Source organism: Pseudoliparis swirei, chromosome 24, assembly GCF_029220125.1.
Source record: "Pseudoliparis swirei isolate HS2019 ecotype Mariana Trench chromosome 24, NWPU_hadal_v1, whole genome shotgun sequence".
In the NCBI taxonomy this organism is placed as follows: Eukaryota; Metazoa; Chordata; class Actinopteri; order Perciformes; family Liparidae; genus Pseudoliparis; species Pseudoliparis swirei.
In genome coordinates, this window is record NC_079411.1 from 29,853,488 (window position 1) to 29,871,301 (window position 17,814).

Below are 17,814 nucleotides of genomic sequence, written 5' to 3' on the forward strand. Positions count from 1 at the left end.
GTTCTCAAACAAGGTCTTGAAATAAAAGAATCTGCATTCACCCTCGCGCCCCACCTCGTCTCTGCTCTAGCAGAGAGCTGACGTGTCTGTCTTCACCACCGTGGGAACGCAGAGGCGTCGGTTTGCTGTTCCCGCGACATATTGGACGCTCTCTGCCGGCTGGTTGGAGCGCGCTCACCTGTATGTGCGCACCTGTTTGTGCGCATGGGGGCGGAGCTCCGCCGCGATACCGAGAGCCAGGAGAAGTGTGAATGCCACCACGTAGAGACAGAAATGACATGCCGCTGTGTCGATACGATCAATAATATACGACCGTTTAGTTAATAAAACAACCTGACGTTACTTCTGTTGTAATCTGGCGCTATAGAGAACATGTCAGTGGGGCGGACCCCCACCCTGTTCTCATGGGAGGGGAAACACTCGTAATTCCCACCGCTCCTGAAAGCGGCGGCCCTCACTGTCAACGTTTCTCCTTTTTTTTTTTTTTGCCGTCGCCATGGCAAATAGGTTTGGAGAAGGGTTCACGCCACGCTGAGCCAGATACATTAGAAAGGAGGAATTACGTCTTTCAAGTTGTTATGATTTATTTATTCTGACAGATCTGGCGGGCCATAAATAACACATGATATGACCGATGTCGCGGGCCGTATGAAATCTGACCCGCGGGCCGGACTTTGGACACCCCTGATTTAGACCATAACCTCCTGGTGGTTGTTTATGGTAACTGACACCAACTGGAACTTGCAGTGGATTTAAATCAACAAACTAAAGGCAATGTTTAGCTGTTGCATTGTTGTTACTTTAATACAACATGAAGTACGGCCGTCGTCTGAACACGAGGAACGATCACGCTGCTCTTAATGCTGGTTTTAAATTCAGTTGCAAAGTAATTAAAATATCTCTTATCTAGCTTTCTAAATGACTTTCCATGTAAATGGAATTTCAATCACACCAGTCTATTACATCTGTGTGTGTGTGTGTGTAATATATAATCTTGTGCGTAGGAAACCTCGTCGTGGCGTTAATTTAAAAACAGCAGACCGTAAACTCAATTCAGCCTTTAGCTCGACCTGCCGGCTCCTGCTTCTCTCGTTCTGATGAAAGAAATAAGAGGAATGCTAATCAGTGTCGCAATGCATCTCATGAATACCTGTGTGTGTGTGTGTGCAGGTATCATCCACGCTCGTGCACTGGTCAGGGAGTGTCTCGCAGAGACGGAGAGAAGCGCCCGTACATAACCGTCTCATCGGCTCCTCCTCTTCCTCCTCCTCCTCTTCCTCCTCGCCGTCTGTCCTCTGCCATCTTTTCCCTTTTTGCACTTTCTGTTCCAGCTTTTCAAACGGTGCCCGTTGTCTCCATCGTTCCGGCGCGACACCAAACCGTTGTGTTCAAGTGCTCTGTGAACCGTGGGGTGTTTTCAAAATGCAGTTTTGTATCCATTTTTTAATTCGCCAGGTGGATTTCTACATTTTAAAGTCGAGCTGCGGGTAAAAAAAACAATGAAATGAACGTTCTCGTTTTTTTCTGGTCGTTCTTTTGTTAATATGGACATTTTGAATATACCCCATTTCTACCAACCCATGATTTTTCATATTTTGTAATGTAAACACACATTACCTGTTTCTCAATCCCCAAAATACTGTACATCAAGGCAATTTGTTAGGATGGAAATTTTGTAAACCGGATTTTTGCAGTTATCTATATATCTTAATTAAATAACAGGAAAAAACACCTTCAGCGTCTTTCATTTGTGAAACATGTTCAATAGGATGTAGGCAATTTAATATTGTGTATTTATTAATTACATTGGGTATCTATTGATGTGTATTTATTTATTATATTGAGTATATATTTAATATATTGTTTATTTATTATATATTTTAAAGTGTGTATTTTGTTATTGTTTATTTATTTATAAGTGTATTTATTCATTATTTGTATTTATTTATGTGTATTTATTATATTGTATATTTATATATTTTAAAGTGTGTATTTTATTATATTGTTTATTTATTCATTATAATTTGTATTTATTTATAAGTGTATTTATTATATTGTATATTTATTTATTTTAAAGTGTGTATTTATTTATTATAATTTGTATTTAATAGTGTGTATTTATTATATTGTGTTCTACTGCAGACGCCTTCTATCACATTGTGTTTCTTGGTAACGGTCGACTGACTCGGCGGCGCTCTCACGCCGTGCCGCTGATGAAGTCGTTGACACCAAGCGCCCAGCACTGTTGTTGTTGACAGCTTGGAGCCCCCGGCTCCCCACCAGAAGACAATCCACCAACTCTCGACGTGCTCTGAGCATCACAGGCTTCAGTACTGAGACGGTGCGTTCAGGCTCACTGGGACACAATACACAGAACGTGACTATTTAATGTGATCAATAACACGAGAGAGTCCTGCTGCTGGGAAGAGACACGAGTCTGAATTCAGCTTATTTTAAAATATGTAGAACATCTTTTACTCGAGCACAAAGCAACAAACTGGGATAAACACACATTTATTGTCATTTACACAATCACAACCTCACAGGAGAGAAGATGAGAAGATGGCCTCAGCCTCTAGAGCGACGAGCCTCTAGAAGCTCTCGAAGGAGACGGCGAGCACAGCTGGACGAGCAGTGAGACGGGTTTATAAAACAAGAACAAAGGAGAAAGCAAAGATAGGTGTGTGTGTGTGTGTGATGATTGTCACATGACAGCTCGGTTCAGGTCTCCGGCTCATTCCAAGAGGAGGGGGGGGGGGGGTACGCTCCTCAAAGCAAAGAGCTCCTTGGTTCTCCACCGAGTCGTTTGAGGATCATCGAACGGCTCGGGAAGACAACAAATACTTAAACTACTCGTTTAAAAAAAAGAATCTGGTGACAGGTGTAGCTCAGGGTGCTGCAGGTGGGAGCCCAGTATGCAAATTGCAACCGAGCATGTGTATATATATGTGTGTATGTATATGTGTATATGTATGTGTGTATATATATGTGTGTATATATATATGTGTGTATGTGTATATATATGTGTGTATGTATATATATGTGTGTATATATATGTGTATGTATATATATGTGTGTATATATATGTGTATGTGTGTATATATGTGTGTATGTGTGTATATATATGTGTGTATGTGTGTGTATATATATGCGTGACTTGGTGTGTGACCCGCCTCCAGGAGGTCAGAGTAGCAACAGTTTTTGGCTTGGATACAAACATAAAACGGCAGTCGGCGCCGTTTCTCCTCCTTCCTCTCGTCCCACTGGAGGTCACCCCTGAGGAGCAGAGGTCAGCGTTAAGTAGGGGGCAGACGGGCCTGAACACCTGGAAACCTCATGGCATTTAAAATGGTTAATAGCTGGTAAAAATGAAAGCTGTTGCTGCCTCACCGTGGTGGCGGTGGCCGGCGTGGCGCTGTAGGTGAACAGGTCCTTGTAGCGGCCCTTCTCCTCCTTCTCCTTGGTGCGGATCTTGTCCTCCATGGCCCTCAGCTCCTTGGCGATGGAGGGGCCCAGACTCGGGTCCAGGTCCAGAACCTTCTCGAAGTCGGCCCGCGCCTCCACCTCGTTCCACACCGCGGCGTGGGCCTTCGCTCGCTTGTAGTACGCCTTCACGTTGTCTGTTGGGTACATTCACACAGGCTCTTCATGTGCTCGGACAGCCCTAATGCATCCTGGGAAAAGGTTTTCAAACGTTCCAATCATTGAAATTACAGGAAAACCTCAAATGTTAATGAAAATATTATTTAAATATTCTCCTTTCCCTGATCTTAGTTTATGGACTATTTATCTATTCATCAACCTCTGCCCTCCTTTATGTTGATAACCTGTTTATTAAAACTGTACTACATACTGTATATTCTACCACTTTACGTACAGCGTGTTTATTCATATTTAGGGTCCTCGTCGACTTCGTCGTAGAGGAACCTATTGTTTTTCAAAGGATTATTATTAATCTCTCCCCGAAAACGTCGACTGGCGCTGCACGCCCCAGCAGACTGAAATTCCACATGCAGAAGCAGACTGGTGAAAATTTTTAGATTATTGAGTTTTCGTATTTGTGTAAAAAAAATTGTCTCTCTAGCGCCCCCTTGAGTGTTTGTACCCACGGTTTCTTCCGGCAATGATGGATTGACTTGAAATTTTGCGTACAGGTCCGCTTGGACCTGCTCTAAAAACAATACTGTATGACCCATAAGCTCCGCCTACTTAGATTTTCCGCCATTTTGAATTTTGTAAAAAACTTTTTGTGTACTTTTTTTCAAAACGCTTGTTCCGATTCCTACCAAAATTTCTGAGTTTCATTATTGGTTCAATTCGAAGGAATAATTTTCAGGAATTGTCGATATCTTATTGCGTTCAGAGGATATGGACCAGTGAACATGCAAGGGGTGTGGCCCAATATATAAAGACACTTAACTTCCAAATCACTGGACCTATCTTCACCAAATTACCAGCCAATGTCCACAAGGACAAGCTCAACCTACCTTGATTTCTTCATAATATTTGAACAATAGGGGGCGCTACAATCAATCCCTCAAAATATGCCTTTTTGGCCTTTTTTCATGTTTTTAGGGGTTGTAAAACAGTTAACTCCTCCTAGAGCTTAAACCCGATTCATTCCAAACTTGGGTAGTATGTTCTTGAGACCTTTGTCTTGAAAAATCTTTGAAAGATTTCAAAAATATTAAACTATGTGCGTTTGCCGGACCGGCAAAAAACGCCATTCGCCATGAAAATGTACGTTGTTGTAACTCGGCCATACATTATGGAATCTGCTCCATATTTCTCATACCTCATGACATACTGACCCTGAAGACATCCATATGCTAATTTTTGATTCTGGTCTTAGCGCCAACTAGTGGCACTAGGAAGTTACATGTTTTTTACTTTTATACACTGCTCCTCGCAGATTATTCAGATCGCTCTCAAAATATACCAGAATAGACCTAAGACCTTGATGATGCTTCCCTGTGAAGCTCGTAGCGACACGTTGTAGTACGGCGAGGTTCTCCATCGGCAAACATTGATCCTTCGCCGTGAACGAATAAACCGTTGTAACTCGACTCCACATCATCAGATCCGTTCTAAACTCCCCATGTGTTATGACACTCCAGGCCTGAAGACGTGCAGTCTAATTTTTTATTTTAGTTGTAGCGCCACCTACTGGTAACGGGAACAAAAATCGTTTTTTCTTTGGCTTCCTTCTCTGAGAAGGTAAATCAGATCAACACCAAATTTGATACACATGAAGTTTAGACTTTCATGATGCCAGAAGACGAAGCATTTTATGTTTCGTCTAACACTGTTGCCGTGGCAACCCATTCTTCGCGTCAAACAACGAAGGGGCTTTGGAGGGACTAAAAATGCTCGAAACGTAACTAAACTTAGCACACACATTTAGAGTCAAATATGTAGTTACCTGATATGATTTTAAAGCTTTGAAATGCCAATATGGCTCAATAGCGCCCCCTAGACTGTATTTATGTTCAAATGGCCCCGGTATTTGCCCGCAATGACCGATTACTTTGAAATTCATCATACATGTCCGCTTAGACCTGCTCTAAAAAAAATTACATTATGATCATAAGCTTCGCCCACTGTGATTTTCCACCATTTTGAATTTGGTAAAAAACACATTCTTTTCAATCTGCTCCATATTCCTCGTATGTCATCACATACTGACCGTGAAGACATCCATATGCTAATTTAACATTCTAGTCATAGCGCCACCGATTGGCCAAAGCAAATCAGCCTAAAAAACATGTTGCCCTTTTGAGGCCTTTATCATATTCCAAAAGTTGTCAAATTTGAGATGCATATCAGGCCTGGCGAAAAGCCCGATATTCTCAAGGTTTCGTATTTTTGCATATTGACATTTTTCTCTAGCGCCCCCTTGAGGTAGAAAGCGAATAACATTTTGTAACAATGACCGATTGACTTGAAATTTGGTATACAGGTTCACCTGGACCTGCTCTACAAAAAAGTTCATGGTGAAAATCAAATGCGCCTAACTAGATTTTCCGCCATTTTGAATTTTGTAAAAATATATTTCTTTCACTTTTTTCCAAAACGCTTTGTCCGATTCATCCGAAAATTTCTGGGATCCATTATTGGTTCAATGTCATCATAACTACTGAAGATCTTGTTGATATCTCATTGCGTTCAGTGAATATAGACCAATGAACATTTAAAGGGTGTGGCCCAATATTTGAAGTCACACAACTTCTAAATTATTTGGTCTATCCTCACCAAATTGCTAGCCTATGTGCATATCGCATCCCTTAAACTACCTTATTTTTTTCAGAATATTTGAACATTAGGGGGCGCTGCAATAAATTCCTAAATATCGGCATTTTTAGCCTTTTTTCATGTTTTGGGCAGTTGTTAAACTGTTAACTCCTCCTAGAGCTTATGCCCGATTCATTCCAAACTTAGCCAGTATAGTCTTGAGACCTTTGTCTTGAAAAATCTTTGAAAGATTTCAGAAATATTAAACTTTGTGCGTTTGCCGGACCGGCAAAGAAACGCCATTCGCCATGAAAATTGACATTGTTGTAACTCGGCCATACATTATGTAATCTGCTCCATATTTCTCATACCTCATGACATACTGTCCCTGAAGACATCCATATGCTAATTTTTGATTGTGGTCGTAGCGCCAACTAGTGGCACTAGGAAGTTACATGTTTTTTACTTGTATACACTGCTCCTCGCAGATTATTCAGATCGCTCTCAAAATATACCAGAATAGACCTAAGACCTTGATGATGCTTCCCTGTGGAGCTCGTAGCGACACGTTGAATCACATTCACATGTAATTTACATGACAAGGTCTATACTTCACATGGATACACGTGATGCATGTATATGTTCAAATTGTCACAGCGCCCCCTGCTGGCAACCCTGGACTCGCTCAAATCTGCTCCAAACTTCTCATGCTTCGTAGAATTCACGGCCTGAGGATATCAACAAGCCTTTTTTCACTCGGAGTCAAAGCGCCACCGACTAGCAAAGTAAAATCAGTGTCGCGTGACGAACGGTCAAACGCCTAATATGCCGTGTCTGAGTCGGCCGCGGAAACGGCGTTCCCCACGTTCCCCCGACGTTCTGACACAGGGTAGAGGACATCGCTCGCTGCTTGCAGCTTTATTTTTATATTTAGTAGTTGTACCTCTGTTGACTCTCGCTCAATCAAATCAACTCAATGTGTCTGGGGTGTTGGTGGCACACATTGAGGATTGAACAAAGGTTTCAGGTGTTGCCATCTGGCACACCCCAGGCGAATGACTTCACATTACTTTCTTCCCAACTCGTTTTGAAACGGTTGAATAACGGAACAAACATTAATTAAATCATGCAATGTAAAAAAGAAGGTGCCTATTGGCCTCCATCAAACAAAAGCTTCATTAAATTGAATCGATCCACCATGAACACGCATAGATTGTCAAACATGAGCCGCCCATGGCCTAATCCGACATCATGTTGAGGCCCCTGACGGCTTGAAAGACACGTGATCCCCTTTTCTTGAAGAAATTGAAGAAAAATATTCTGTGCTTTTATTTTGAAGGTTTCAAATTAAATGGATTTATGTTATAATATTAGAGAAATGTTCTTATGTACAATATTTTGTACATTATATGTTTGAGTAGTTTATACAGGTACACCGGCCCTTTAAGAGGCGGCCATGATGCTAATGTGGCCCACTGGCCCTTTAAGAGGGCGGCCATGATGCCGACGTGGCTCCCTGATGTACAACAACAACAACAAGGCCGTACCCTCGTACTTGAAGACGATGGAGGAGCAGTGCTCGATGACCTCGTAGTACTGGCCCTGCAGCAGTTTGCACTGGCAGAAGTTGAGCAGCAGCGGCGTGATCATGTTGTCCAGCTTCACCCACACCTCGTCCCCGGGGTGCTCCTGGAGGTCAGAGGTCACACAGTGAGGCGCTCATCCTTCAAGGAAGGCGTCGTTATCAAACCCGATCTTTGTTTCCTCCAACCTTCATCTGTAGATTCTTGAGGCAGGCGATGCCGTTGTAGTACTTCTCCGTGGCGTCTTTGATCTGGCCCTTTTTGAAGAGCGCGTTGCCCTCCTCGTGGATGTCGGGCACGAGCTTCAGCTTCTCCTCGTCCGTCATCGCCCAAACATCGAGCTGGAACGAGCCTGGAGCCAGGACCTGGGGAGGGGGCGGAGCTATGAGGAGTGTGTGTGTATCACTTTAAATGTTTATTAGATCGACCTCGAGTGCAGCGAACAATCTCCGTGCGCAGGGTTCCTCCACACGTTGACCGATGGACTTCCAGGACTTTAAGCCAGATGTCCATGACTGAATTGAAATCTCGGAATAAACATGAGAAATTTAGAAAATGTAACGTATTGAGAGCGTCTGTCGGCTTATATTTTAAGCGACTTTCTCTAAAAAAACATATTAATTATTTCAAACTCGCCGTAAATGAACATGTGAATATAACACATCTCCACGACTTTTCCAAAACTTTTATGATTTAAGTTTTTTACAAAAGAATAAAAACTATTTTAAAACAGCTGGCTCTGTCCAACGGTTAAAAAATAAAAATAAGTTTACTTATTAACACCGTGAATCTGGTTTGTTAACAAAAACTGAAGTGTAAAATGTCCTAAATGTAAAACCATTTATTATAAAAGGATAATTAAACAATGTAAACAACTATTTTTAATAGATTACAGAAAACTGACAGCTTGATATAGAATATTAATAAAGTAATTTAGCCAGACACATTTTTTATTGGTAATTTCTTGTCCCATTTCTTTATTTACTTTGTGAAAAAATTAAATATATAAAAAAAACTATATATATATATATATAGAGTATATATATATAAAGTATATAATTAAAAAATATATATATATATGTATAAATATTTTGTGAGTTAGTATTTTGTTGTTTCTCATATGGTACTTTGTTTTGTTTAATTTGTCGGGTATTTGTTTCACTCAGTATTTTTAAGCGTCTGTCTCGGCTCATATGACCTACAGCTTTCTGGTGTTTTAGGGTTAACTTTCTTTTGTCCGCCACACACATAATGAGCTTGTTGATGATGAAAGTTGTTGATCTTGTTGATCTTGTTGATCATGTTGCGTCAGCGCTCACGCGTCACAGTTTGAGTTCTCGCCCCGACTGAAGGGCCGTGAAGCCGAGCGGCTCACCTCCAGCAGCTCGATGGCGAAGACGAGCGGCTGCTGGCTGGCCTGCAGCTGGTCCAGGTCCTTGTGGCCCAGGGAGTGGTGGGAGTGGATCTGGGCGATGCCGCAGCAGTGCCTCTGGCCCTCCAGGGGGTCCTTACCGGCACTGATGTTCCTCAGCGACTGGGACACCAGCGGGTAGAGCGCCGTGTGCTGAGGGAGGAGCAGCGGCGGTGAACACACAGGAGCAACGGGCCCGGCCTCCGCCCCATGGAGGCGGCTCACTCACCTTGTCGTCACAGGTGAACTCCGCCACCTCTCCTCGCTTCATGGTGATGACCACTCGCTCCCACACGGCGAGCTTGAACTTCTTGCCCAGGATGAGCTCCATGGGTTTGCTGCGGCCCCCCATGGTTCTGGAGTCGTCCAGCACTTTGCCATCACACAGGCTGGTGCGGTAGTGGAAGACCACCTGGGGAGCACGGGCGCGTCAACAGGAGTATCCGGATGAAACGACTCGTTGACGGGCTCCAGGGCCACTCCATCCGGCTGGTTGTGGTCATTTACATTTTAGAATTGTTTAGTGATATAAACATAAAACAACTACAAAAATGTCAGACATAAACATATATATACACACATATACATACACATACACACACACAAAAAACAATTTAAAAAAACAAAAAGACAACAACAACAAAAAGCAACCCGGCACCCCCTTCATGATCTTTTGTCGTGTGTTTACACCACCCTGCATCTGGATTTGCAATTCCCTCATAACCCAAATCTGACCCCTGAGTATTTGACCCCTCCTCTATTTTGTAATAAAAGCATCGATCCGGCTTGTTGACTAATAAACAAAAGAGCAATCGGTGCGGGTCCGACGGGCCGCGGCGCTGCTTCGCGTTCTGACCAATCACAACGACGTAAACACGAGTGGCGAGCTGTGCCGACCAATCAGCGTTCATCAACACACGTCATCCTGTCCCGCCCCCTGTCGGTCCAGAAAATGAAGAAAAAAAATAATAAAGGGGGCAAGAAAAATGTAAACCAGCTAAAAAATAAATAAAAAGCAGCCCGACACTAATCTACCGTTGTGTAAGCACGGAGCGCGCGCTGCCCGTCGACACGCGCACGGCGTTGGGCTGTGACGTCAACATTCACGTCTGTCTGAAAGCTAGCTAGTGTTAGCATGAGCTCAAGTGCTCCATCGCATGTCCTAAACTAACTCCGCGGACTGGACTCAACGGCCCGTCAGCCTCCGACTCGCCGTAGTTCGTTACCTTGGTTCCATTGGGGAAGGTGGACAGCTCTCCTTTCCCAGGGCTGATCAATTTCTTTATTATTCCTTCCTCGAGAAGCTTGCGTGCCTCTTCCTCCATCCTTGACCGAGTTTCATTTAACGACGGACGACGATGTTTGCCGAAGTCGACCGAGTCGTTTCGTAAGACGTCCCTTTGCGCCCACAGCGCCCTCTACAGGTGGCCTGCGTCATTACAGTCTGTGGGCCGTTTCCACGACTACAATAACGGACATGAACATATAGATAATGCCTCCACGAGAACACCTCCACGCTGCCCGACAGCTGAAGTCACTTTGCAGGTGAAGATTTTATATTTAAATTCATATTGATGGTTGTCATGGAAAAATATATCATGAAAAATGTTTGTCTTAAAAAAAGACCTACTTTAACATCTATACAATTGTCATTGTATTGTTTTTCATAAAGTCATGGTATAGTATGTATAAAACAATATTATATATTGTTATATAAACAAATGATGTTATGTCAACCGTCATAAAAAGTAGTCATAAAAATATCAAACATTGCATGACATTAAGAAGTTATAAAAAGTCAGTGTAAAGTCACAAAATATTACGCCACAAAAAAAATTCATAGAAATGTCATAAATATTAATTGAATAATGTTATAAAGTAATTCTCTCAACTGCCACAAATTCAAATATAAAAAAGTTTTATTGTCATTTCACAGTCATTATTCACACAACACAGAAAACACAGGCAAGACCAATCTCCTTCTCTTCGTGTACACACAGTAATATCAGGTCGTGGAAGCCGAGTCGAGGCACTGAGTGGTTACATTATTAGTGGTGGTCATAACAATGACAAGAAAAAACAACCATGTGGGAACACATGTTTTGTTAAAAGTGACAAAATACAATTGTTTTAAGATATCAGACAAATAAAATGTGGTGAAAATGACTCATGAAATGTCATTTTTCAAAATAGGGTAGGTAGAACAATTTGAAGCCTCTCCGTCCACGGACAGCACAGCTGATGTATATCACATGGTACACTGTAGGAAATACAGGTTATATCATTTTTAATAGAAATAAAACAAGGGATGAATTGGCTGGTACAGGATAAGGAAAACAATGTACCTCCAGGGATGAAGAGAATAACTCCAGGCACAAAGAAAATGGCACTTGAGACCCCTGTAAGGAGAGTTCCTTGAGTTACAGACACCAACACCAACCGACGGAGCAAAAAGAAGAGCTCAACATATGGAAATATGATTATCTTCTTTGTTGCTGCATGAGAGAATCAATATAAAACCTAAATATGAAGTTATAGCCATATGGTTGTTAGCGTAGCTTAGCACTAAAAAAAGCTGGCTCTGTCCAACGGTTGAACAATAAAAATAAGTTTACTTATTAACACCGTAGATCTAGTTTGTTTTAACAAAAACTGAAGTGTAAAATGTCCTAAATGCGAAACATTTATTTTAAAGGATAATTAAACAATGTAAACAACTATTTTGAATAGATTACAGAAAACTGAAAGCTTGATATAAAATAGAAATTAATTTAGCCATCTTTTTATATTAATCTTTCTATTGCAGTATTTCATTTAATAATTCCTGACAGAGAGAAAGAGACAATTTAGTATTTTCCCTTTTACATAGACAGACACATTTTTTATTGGTAATCTATTGTCCCATTTCTTTATTCGTTTTGTGAAGATAAAAAATATATATACATATATATAATTTTAAAAATATATATATATCTAAAAATATATATTTTGTGAGTTGGTATTTTGTTTTGAAACTTTGATTTGTTTCTAATATGGTACTTTGTTTTGTCGGGTATTTGTTTCATTCAGTATTTTTAAGCGTCTGTCTGAGCAAATATGACCAACAGCTTTCTGGTGTTTTAGGGTTGACTTTCTTTTGTTTGCCACACACATAATGAGCTTGTTGATGATGCTGAAAGTGTTGTTGATCATGTTGCTTCAGCACTCACACACTCATTGTGTCATTTTACTTACCTGCATTTGGATTCAGCTGTATGACGACACCGGTGAAAATCAGAGCTAAAATGATAACATAATACAAAAAGTACATCAGTGACGTGGGGGGACAGTCTCTCTTTAATATATATTAAAACATATTATTTTTTAATATAAATTTCAATATATATATTTTTTAATATAGATATTTAAAAAACAAATATATATATATTTAAAACCAAAACATTTTTTAATACAAAAACAAATATATATATTTTTTGTATGGAAAAATATATATATATTTAAAAAGATAATATATATATATATTTATGATACGAAAAAGAAAATATATTTTTTTGTATATAAAAATATATATTAATATATTTTTTTAAATACAAAAACCCCCAATATTTTCTTTGTATACAAAATAATAATATAATTTTTAGATAGACATATTTCTTCTTTTCATGAGCCAACTAAATCTGAAAACAATCTGTGACAGAATCAACAAGGTCCAAAGGTCAGAGCGTCCCTGACTGACGGACTCTGGACAAACTACCTGGTCTCAACTGTCTGTTAAAATAATGCTTCACACTTCCATATGAGGTGACATTTTAGTCATTTACATTTGATCGACTTCATCAAAAGAAGAAAAAGAGTCTACTTCCATAGACTGTACATTTAAACTGCTCTCAGAGGGCCAGATCCCTGAGGACATTCATTATTCATGCTCCCTAGAATATTCAAGAGGAGAAACCGATGAAAGTGAGAAAAACAGCACAAGACAGAATAAGAACTATCGTTCCTGCTGGAGGTCAGAGTGTCACAGCAGACTCACCCACTCCGGTGATGAGGAGCAGGAAAGAGGCAAGAACCACTCTTCTGTTTTTCTTCACCAGCGGATGGGACACCCACCTAGCAGAATATTCAGGTTCAATATGGCTGTTGTTGTTGTTGTTGTGTGTGTGTGTGCTCACCCGCAGCAGTGTGCAGACAGCTGTGTGACCGAACTCAAGGTGCTGAAGGACCACTGGGAGCTGCAGTACGACAGCGTGGCCGGGTCGCTGGGGGGGGGGGGGGGGGGCAGCGTTATCTTACAGTCAGAGCACGCGCAGGTCTATGGGTCAAAGGTCAAAGGTCAAGAGGACACACCTGATTTTAAAGAAGTTATTGAAGGAGGAGTTGCCCAAGGTGCCTTCATTTTGCAGATTCTAAAGATGATAAACGGGTTAGTTTCACGTCTGTACACTACCGGTCCAAAAGTTTTAGAACACCTCAAATTCTCCAGTTTGTATTGAAATGTAAGCAGTTCAAGTCCAGTGAATCACCTGAAATGGTACAAAGGTCAGCGGCAAACTGCCAGAGGTCATACAAAAAAGTTTAGGGGACCAAAAACTGAAAGATAATGTACATTTCAGAGCTCTACAAAAAGCTTTTTCAGGGAACAAGTGATGGGTGAACGCCGTGCAGTAAGTGCAGCCTGAACAGGCGTCTCCCCTCAGTGGGACCCGGCTGCGTCACGACGCCCTCTGAAGCCACACGGGGACATGGGGGCTGCAGGAAGTCGGATTTTACTCTATTAATGGCAAGAAAAAGGCAATTAAAAGGAAAACAGACCGACCATTATAACCGTTAGAAGTGGAGGCTTTTCCTTTAGAGAAATTGAGGTGTTCTAAAACTTTTGACCGGTAGTGTACATATATATATATATACACACACATATATCTCATCTCTGGCTCTCGACGAAGGCGGTCGCATTTTCTCTCCCTCTCCTCCCCATGACCTTCCCTTCCCTGCTTGGCTTCTCTCGTCCGTGTCTTGTCTGTCATATACTTGAGAGACTCTCTCCTCATTGCTCTTCGAACTAAAACTATGGACCGATCAACTGGTCATCTGATCAACTGGTCTCTCAACGAAATTGACACCGTCTTCTCGACGAGAAGCTTGGGTTTGGGGGAACCTGCCCGTCCTGCCGGGACGTTGCAGCTGGTTACACGATGGACGTGTCGTGTGCCTAGCAGCCCTTTCCGTGGAGGACGTAGATGACATCTACCTATTCGGAACTATGATTACAGGATTTCTGCTGTTTGGATTTGGCGTTGCCCTGGTTTATCGGAAAATTAAGGATCGGTGACAGCCGTTAAAAGCCCCCTAAGGCTGCCCGACGAAATTGGATCGATTTGAAATCCTATTGGGAAATGGGAGGAAAGTGGTGGAATAGTAGGTGCGCAAATTGGATGTAGCTGCTGGAAGACCAAACAATCCCAATCTTATCTGCTTTCGGCTCCCTCAACCAGAACGGTGCCTTGGCCAAGGCCGTTACTGGAACAACAACTCCCCTGAAGATCGCTGAAGTGAGAACCTCTCTCATTCCCTTCCCCCTATCCACAGACACCTGTGGTTGTTGTATCCCCAGGACATTTCAAGGCTATCTCCATGGCAACGACCATCTTGCGGACTGAGAACTCTGTCTGTTGTGGCCTGGGGGTGGACGACTTACCGGGCCAATCACTCACAAACTCTACACACACACTACACACTCTACACACACACTGATATGCATTCACTACCCTCACCCCCATCCCACGCCTTCGCCTGCTTTATGCCCCCAGTGTGGTCTACTGGCGCTCTAACGGGCTGCCAGATGTCTGCCTGTCTACGCTGGTTACCCTCTGCCCCCCTACGGCTGAGCTTGACCACCCAGTCTTTGGTTCACCTCCCCTCCCCCCTTCCTCACGTTGCATGTCTTGTTTAGATGTATGTGCTTTTGTGCTGAGGTGTTTTTTCTGCTCCCACACTGTACCCCTCTAAGGGCATATTCTGGGGGTTGTTTTTTATTTTCTCCTCTCTTCCCTCGTGTTATGCTGTAATCTTCCTGGATCTGCCTGTAATTTCCCGCTTGCGGGATCAATAAAGTATACATCTATCTATCTATCTATATTTATAACAACAAATATTTATAAATATAAAAATAATATATATATATATTAGGGCTGTGAAACGATTAAAATTTGTAATCAGGTTAATCACAGGTTTCTGTGGATTAATCATGATTAATCACATATATACATTTACAGGCTCTCAAGACAGGCAAGAGCTCCGAGAAGAGTTGTTGACGGGGGGGGGGTGCAAGTGACTTTTCCGTCCGATGTGCGCTGCGACACATCCGATCCCGAGCTCCTTGAGGCCGGAGGGCATCTGAGTCGTGTTTAACGCGATCTGAGTGTGTTAGCGACTAGAGACAGAATGACACGCTGCTGGAGAGACCCAACAACAACAGAGGACTGAGCTCATTTCATGCAAAAAAAAAAAAAAAAAAATAAATATTAATTTAATTTAACTGTTAAACGCATTATTTTTCACAGCACTAATATATATATATTTAATATTTAAAAAGAAAATATATATATATTTAATATAAAATATTTATATCAATATAAATATATATTTGGCAGTGTAAACGTGTACCTGGTATTTGAGGTTGCTGTGCTCGGGGGAGCCGGCAGCCGTCTGGGCTTTGGAGAACGAGAGAGGACCGAATGTCATCTCTCCTCCTCCTCCTCCTCCCTCTCTTTCAGGGCTCTTCCATCCCTCCATCTCTCCATCGCACGTGACTTCCTCCTCTTCTCCCTCCAATGCAAAGGCATCATCGATACTGAACTGCGTCGCCATGGCGACAGCCTTCTACACGCCGAGGGCCCGGGCGGGAGCACTCCCTGGGGGGGACTTTATACTTACACTTTTCTTGACAGCCTTCTGCACGCCGGGCCCCCCGCGGGAGCTCACTCAGGGGGGGACTACTTCTTACTTAATACTTTTCTTATTACCTTTCTGTGCAGCTCTCACGCCGAGGCTACGACGGTTACCCGCAGATTAAATAGTCTGTTGCTCCTCATCACCTCTCTGCAGTCCGCGGACGTTCACACAGATTAACATGTTTACACACACGTATGTTTACACACACATGTTCACACAGACAAACATGTTTACACACACATGTTCACACAGACAAACATGTTGACACACACATGTTCACAGACAAACATGTTGACACACACATGTTCACAGACAAACATGTTGACACATGTTCACACAGACAAACATGTTTACACACACATGTTCACACAGACAAACATGTTTACACACACATGTTCACAGACAAACATGTTGACACATGTTCACAGACAAACATGTTGACACATGTTCACAGACAAACATGTTGACACACACATGTTCACACAGATTAACATGTTGACACACACATGTTCACAGACAAACATGTTTACACACACATGTTCACAGACAATCATGTTTACACACACATGTTCACACAGACAAACATGTTGACACATGTTCACACAGACAAACATGTTGACACACACATGTTCACAGATTAACATGTTTACACACACATGTTCACACAGACAAACATGTTGACACACACATGTTCACAGATTAACATGTTTACACACACATGTTCACACAGACAAACATGTTGACACACACATGTTCACAGATTAACATGTTTACACACACATGTTCACACAGACAAACATGTTGACACACACATGTTCACAGATTAACATGTTTACACACATGTTCACACAGATTAACATGTTTACACACACATGTTCACACAGATTAACATGTTGACACACACATGTTCACAGATTAACATGTTTACACACACATGTTCACAGATTAACATGTTGACACACATGTTCACAGACAAACATGTTTACACACATATGTTCACACAGACAAACATGTTTACACACATGTTTACACACATGTTGACACACACATGTTCACACAGACAAACATGTTGACACACACATGTTCACAGATTAACATGTTGACACACACATGTTCACAGATTAACATGTTGACACACACATGTTCACACAGACAAACATGTTGACACACACATGTTCACACAGATTAACATGTTGACACACATGTTCACAGACAAACATGTTTACACACACATGTTCACACAGACAAACATGTTTACACACATGTTGACACACATGTTGACACACATGTTCGCACACATTGACGTCGCCGTGGAGCTCGCTCCACTCGGCCTCCGTGTCGGAGCGACTGGACCGGAGCGAGGGGAGCGACTCCGGCCATTGTTGGAGCTCGTTCCGCTACTCGACCCGGAGGAAGACTTACTGTCTGAACCCGACTCCAAGTGGTGAAGAGACCCGGGTCACATGCTGCTACACCCGGGGAGTTGTCTCCCGAAGCCTCCCTGGCACGTTTACACCTCCAGAGCAGAGCAGAAACAAGACTTTATGAAAGTTTTGAGCGTCTCGTTCTATTTTTAGCACCCGGCACTCGATTGCGCATGTCTGATTCCGCCCCGGGATCTCTTCAGGAGTCAGGCCG

The 17,814-nt window shown here is 42.1% G+C and overlaps 3 protein-coding genes across 3 annotated transcripts in view; 1 reads left to right on the top strand and 2 right to left on the bottom strand.

Annotated features, from left to right (window-relative positions):
• Positions 1-1,731, top strand: part of cdk2ap2 (cyclin dependent kinase 2 associated protein 2) — a 12,024-nt gene extending 10,293 nt beyond the window's left edge. Inside the window, exon 6 of the mRNA XM_056409619.1 lies at positions 1,171-1,731. Within this exon, the coding sequence (XP_056265594.1) occupies positions 1,171-1,238 (68 nt within the window). The 3' untranslated portion in view covers positions 1,239-1,731. The remainder of the gene's footprint in view (positions 1-1,170) is intronic.
• Positions 1,732-2,498: 767 nt separating this feature from the next.
• aip (aryl hydrocarbon receptor interacting protein) lies at positions 2,499-10,576 on the bottom strand. Its single transcript, XM_056410231.1, has 7 exons — positions 10,452-10,576; positions 9,455-9,637; positions 9,190-9,378; positions 8,003-8,179; positions 7,779-7,920; positions 3,391-3,620; positions 2,499-3,276 (listed from the first exon to the last, which is right to left on the bottom strand). The coding sequence occupies exons 1-7, from the start codon at positions 10,548-10,550 to the stop codon at positions 3,271-3,273; spliced, it is 1,026 nt and encodes a 341-aa protein (XP_056266206.1). The 5' UTR covers positions 10,551-10,576; the 3' UTR covers positions 2,499-3,270.
• Positions 10,577-11,126: 550 nt separating this feature from the next.
• Positions 11,127-16,116, bottom strand: tmem134 (transmembrane protein 134). Its single transcript, XM_056410232.1, has 7 exons — positions 15,889-16,116; positions 13,573-13,631; positions 13,398-13,484; positions 13,259-13,335; positions 12,460-12,504; positions 11,571-11,624; positions 11,127-11,485 (listed from the first exon to the last, which is right to left on the bottom strand). The coding sequence occupies exons 1-7, from the start codon at positions 16,090-16,092 to the stop codon at positions 11,403-11,405; spliced, it is 609 nt and encodes a 202-aa protein (XP_056266207.1). The 5' UTR covers positions 16,093-16,116; the 3' UTR covers positions 11,127-11,402.
• Positions 16,117-17,814: the final 1,698 nt, after the last annotated feature.

Bases quoted from the DNA above. Each gene is read 5' to 3' on its own strand.
- aip (XM_056410231.1), bottom strand. From the start codon at position 10,550: ATGGAGGAAGAGGCACGCAAGCTTCTCGAGGAAGGAATAATAAAGAAA. The intron at 9,379-9,454 runs GTGAGTGAGCCG...CTCCTCCCTCAG, and splicing joins AGTTCACCTGTGACGACAAG to CACACGGCGCTCTACCCGCT. The intron at 8,180-9,189 runs GTGAGCCGCTCG...CCCCCTCCCCAG, and splicing joins TCGCCATCGAGCTGCTGGAG to GTCCTGGCTCCAGGCTCGTT.
- tmem134 (XM_056410232.1), bottom strand. From the start codon at position 16,092: ATGGCGACGCAGTTCAGTATCGATGATGCCTTTGCATTGGAGGGAGAA. The intron at 13,632-15,888 runs GTACACGTTTAC...TATCATCTTTAG, and splicing joins ACAGCAACCTCAAATACCAG to AATCTGCAAAATGAAGGCAC. The intron at 12,505-13,258 runs GTGAGTCTGCTG...TTATCATTTTAG, and splicing joins GCTCCTCATCACCGGAGTGG to CTCTGATTTTCACCGGTGTC.